A 2,721-nucleotide genomic window follows, 5' to 3' on the forward strand; every position below is an offset into this window, starting at 1 on the left:
TACCATATTGACCCGCGTTACTCCTAATCTGTTTAAGAACTCGAAATCACGTGGTCCTACTGTTGGATTCTTGCCGNGAAAAGAACACAATATGCACATATAGCAAAGTGTGACAAAGACGCATTTAAATCAGTCGTAGTAACTTAGCAGCATCAAACATTAATTTTTCTACAGTTGGCAGGCCTAGGTAGTGAACGGTACCTCGACGTGAAAAGGGGGCGTGGTTTCGAAGTTTTGAGCTCACCATGTAATGTTTCCACCATGGTTCCTACGTACGGCGCGGCGCGGGTGGAAGAAAAGCTGAGAGAGGGGAGATAGTCGATGGGACGCGTCACTGCGCGCGTCATCTCGGGAAGTATTCCGCGGTGAGACAGATCGTTCCGTTTCGCTTTACCCTCCAAAAATCTCTCTCTCTCTCTCTCTCTCTCGTTCTTTTTCGATTCGCGTAGCAAAAAGCGCGTCAAACGCGGAACGAGGTCGATTTGAGCGCCCCGAGAGCCGGTTGTCAAGAGTTATGACAGTGCGCGATTCGCTAGACGACGCACGAGTGTCGATAGAAAGGAAGAGTTATCAATGTTACGAGGAACGGTCTCGATAAACAGTGACGTATTCAGGACGACTGGTGAAGTGACTGTGACTTGGCGTGGTCGTTATCATCCGCGAGTGCTCCGCGTAAGATCGAGTCTGTCGTGATTGAGGACGATGCAATCGTCCGATCGCGGTTTGATTTTCCCGTTCGCTTCCCGACGGAGGACGGAATCCCGTCTCGAGAATCGAGAACCAAGTTGCCTTCCTGGCACGGATGGTTCGCGCAGTTGACGCGTTCGTCGGCGCGAAGAGTCGAAGAAGAGGAGGTTATACAGGTCGTTGGAGCGGACTAGAGCGAGCCGGAGCGGAGCGTGAATGCGTTTCAAGGGGCGAGCACGTTACCGTCGTCGCCGTCGTGGTCGTCGTCGTCGCCGTCGCCGGCCGCCGTGCCGAGGGAACGATAGTAGCGATGCTCGATCAGTAGGGCGGGTCGCGTGACTCGACGTGGGCGAAGACCCGACTCTCTCGTGATGCGTCCACACGAGGGTGCCCGGTCGAGGCGAGAAATAGCGGAAAGGAAGCGGGGCAGAAGGGCAGAGGACACACCGGCACGCTAAACGCCGGCTAACCGTCGCCGCGGTGTGGCCTATAAAGCCCTCGCTCGTTTTTTTGGAAAATGAACTCCATGCTATATACTCTCTACGGGTTCGCGATATTTTTCATGATATTCTGGCTAGGTATGTGGGTGGTGCACGTTCTGGCGTTGATCGCCGGCCGTTGGAAGCTGCACCGGAAGACGAATCAGGCGCCGAGTTACGAGACGCCGTTGCCGGGGGTGTCGGTGATAAAGCCCCTGATGGGGGTCGACCCGAATCTTTTCGGCAACCTCGAGACCTTCTTCACCATGGAGTATCCCCGATACGAGCTCCTGTTCTGCGTCGAGGACGACTCCGATCCCGTGCTGATGCTGGTACGCAAGCTCATCGAGAAGTATCCGGAGGTCGAGGCCACGCTCTTCGTCGGCGGTTGCAAGGTCGGAGTGAATCCAAAGATCAACAATATGCAGCCGGCGTACGAGACCGCCAAGTACGAGCTTGTTCTGATCAGCGACAGTGGCATACGGATGAAGGAGGACACTCTGTTGGACATGGTTCATCATATGACAGACAGGGTGGCTCTGGTACATCAGATGCCGTTCACCTGCGACCGCGAGGGTTTCGCCGCCGCGTACGAAAAGATCTTCTTCGGTACGGTGCAGTCGCGGATGTACCTGGCCGCAGATATGCTCAGGATAAACTGTCACACCGGCATGTCGGCTCTCCTGAGAAAATCCACGTTGGACGAGGTCGGTGGTCTGAAAGCGTTCGGCATCTATCTCGCGGAGGACTTTTTTTACGCGAAATCACTGACCGACCATGGCTGGCGCATCACCATCTCCTCGCAGCCGGCCTTACAAAACAGCGGCCACTGCGCGGTCGATTCCTTCCAGGCGCGACTACGACGGTGGGCCAAGCTGAGGGTGGCGATGTTGCCTACCACCATTGTTTTCGAACCGCTGAGCGAGTGCCTCGTTCTGGGCGGATTTGCTTCCTGGGCGGCCAGCGTCCTCTTCGAATGGGATTCTCTAGTTTTCTATCTCGTGCACATACTTTTGTGGTTTATGTTCGACTGGACGCTACTGTGCGTAGTGCAGAACGGTCCGCTGCCTTTCAACAAACTTGAGTTTGTGTGCGGTTGGTTACTCAGCGAGATCACGAGACCGTATCTTTTTCTTCAGGCTGTCCTGGATCCTCTCATACAGTGGCGTTCACGTGTTTACAAGCTCAAATGGGGCGGCGTCGCGGAGGAAATTAAAGCAAAAGTCAAATATTAAAAATTCATGAGTAAATGCGTGTGTGTGCGTGTGCGTGTGTGTGCGTGTGTGTGTGTGTGCGTGTGTGTGTGGGTGTGTGTGTGTGTGCGTGCGTGCGTGCGTGCGTATGCGTGCGTGCGTGCGAGCGCGCGGGTGAGCCTATCGTGTACGTGTCAAAGTAGACGAGAGAAAAATAGAGACAGCGTTCTTTTTTTTTTTTTTTTTTCAACTAATAAGTATGCGAGGTGTTCTAATCATCATAAGATGTTCTAATCTCCTTCTTAGTTAATCTTTTGATAAAATTGATAATCTTTCAATTTATAATTGAATGCAAGATGATA

General features: G+C 53.1%; 1 protein-coding gene across 1 annotated transcript; it reads left to right on the forward strand.

Moving 5' to 3' along the window:
• The first annotated feature begins 178 nt into the window (after positions 1-178).
• Positions 179-2,445, forward strand: LOC105459020 (ceramide glucosyltransferase). The gene has a single exon (XM_011704680.1). The coding sequence runs from the start codon at positions 1,205-1,207 to the stop codon at positions 2,399-2,401; it is 1,197 nt and encodes a 398-aa protein (XP_011702982.1). The 5' UTR covers positions 179-1,204; the 3' UTR covers positions 2,402-2,445.
• The last annotated feature ends 276 nt before the right edge of the window (positions 2,446-2,721 follow it).

Source organism: Wasmannia auropunctata, unplaced genomic scaffold (genome assembly GCF_000956235.1).
Source record: "Wasmannia auropunctata unplaced genomic scaffold, wasmannia.A_1.0 LD334224.1, whole genome shotgun sequence".
Taxonomy (NCBI): Eukaryota; Metazoa; Arthropoda; class Insecta; order Hymenoptera; family Formicidae; genus Wasmannia; species Wasmannia auropunctata.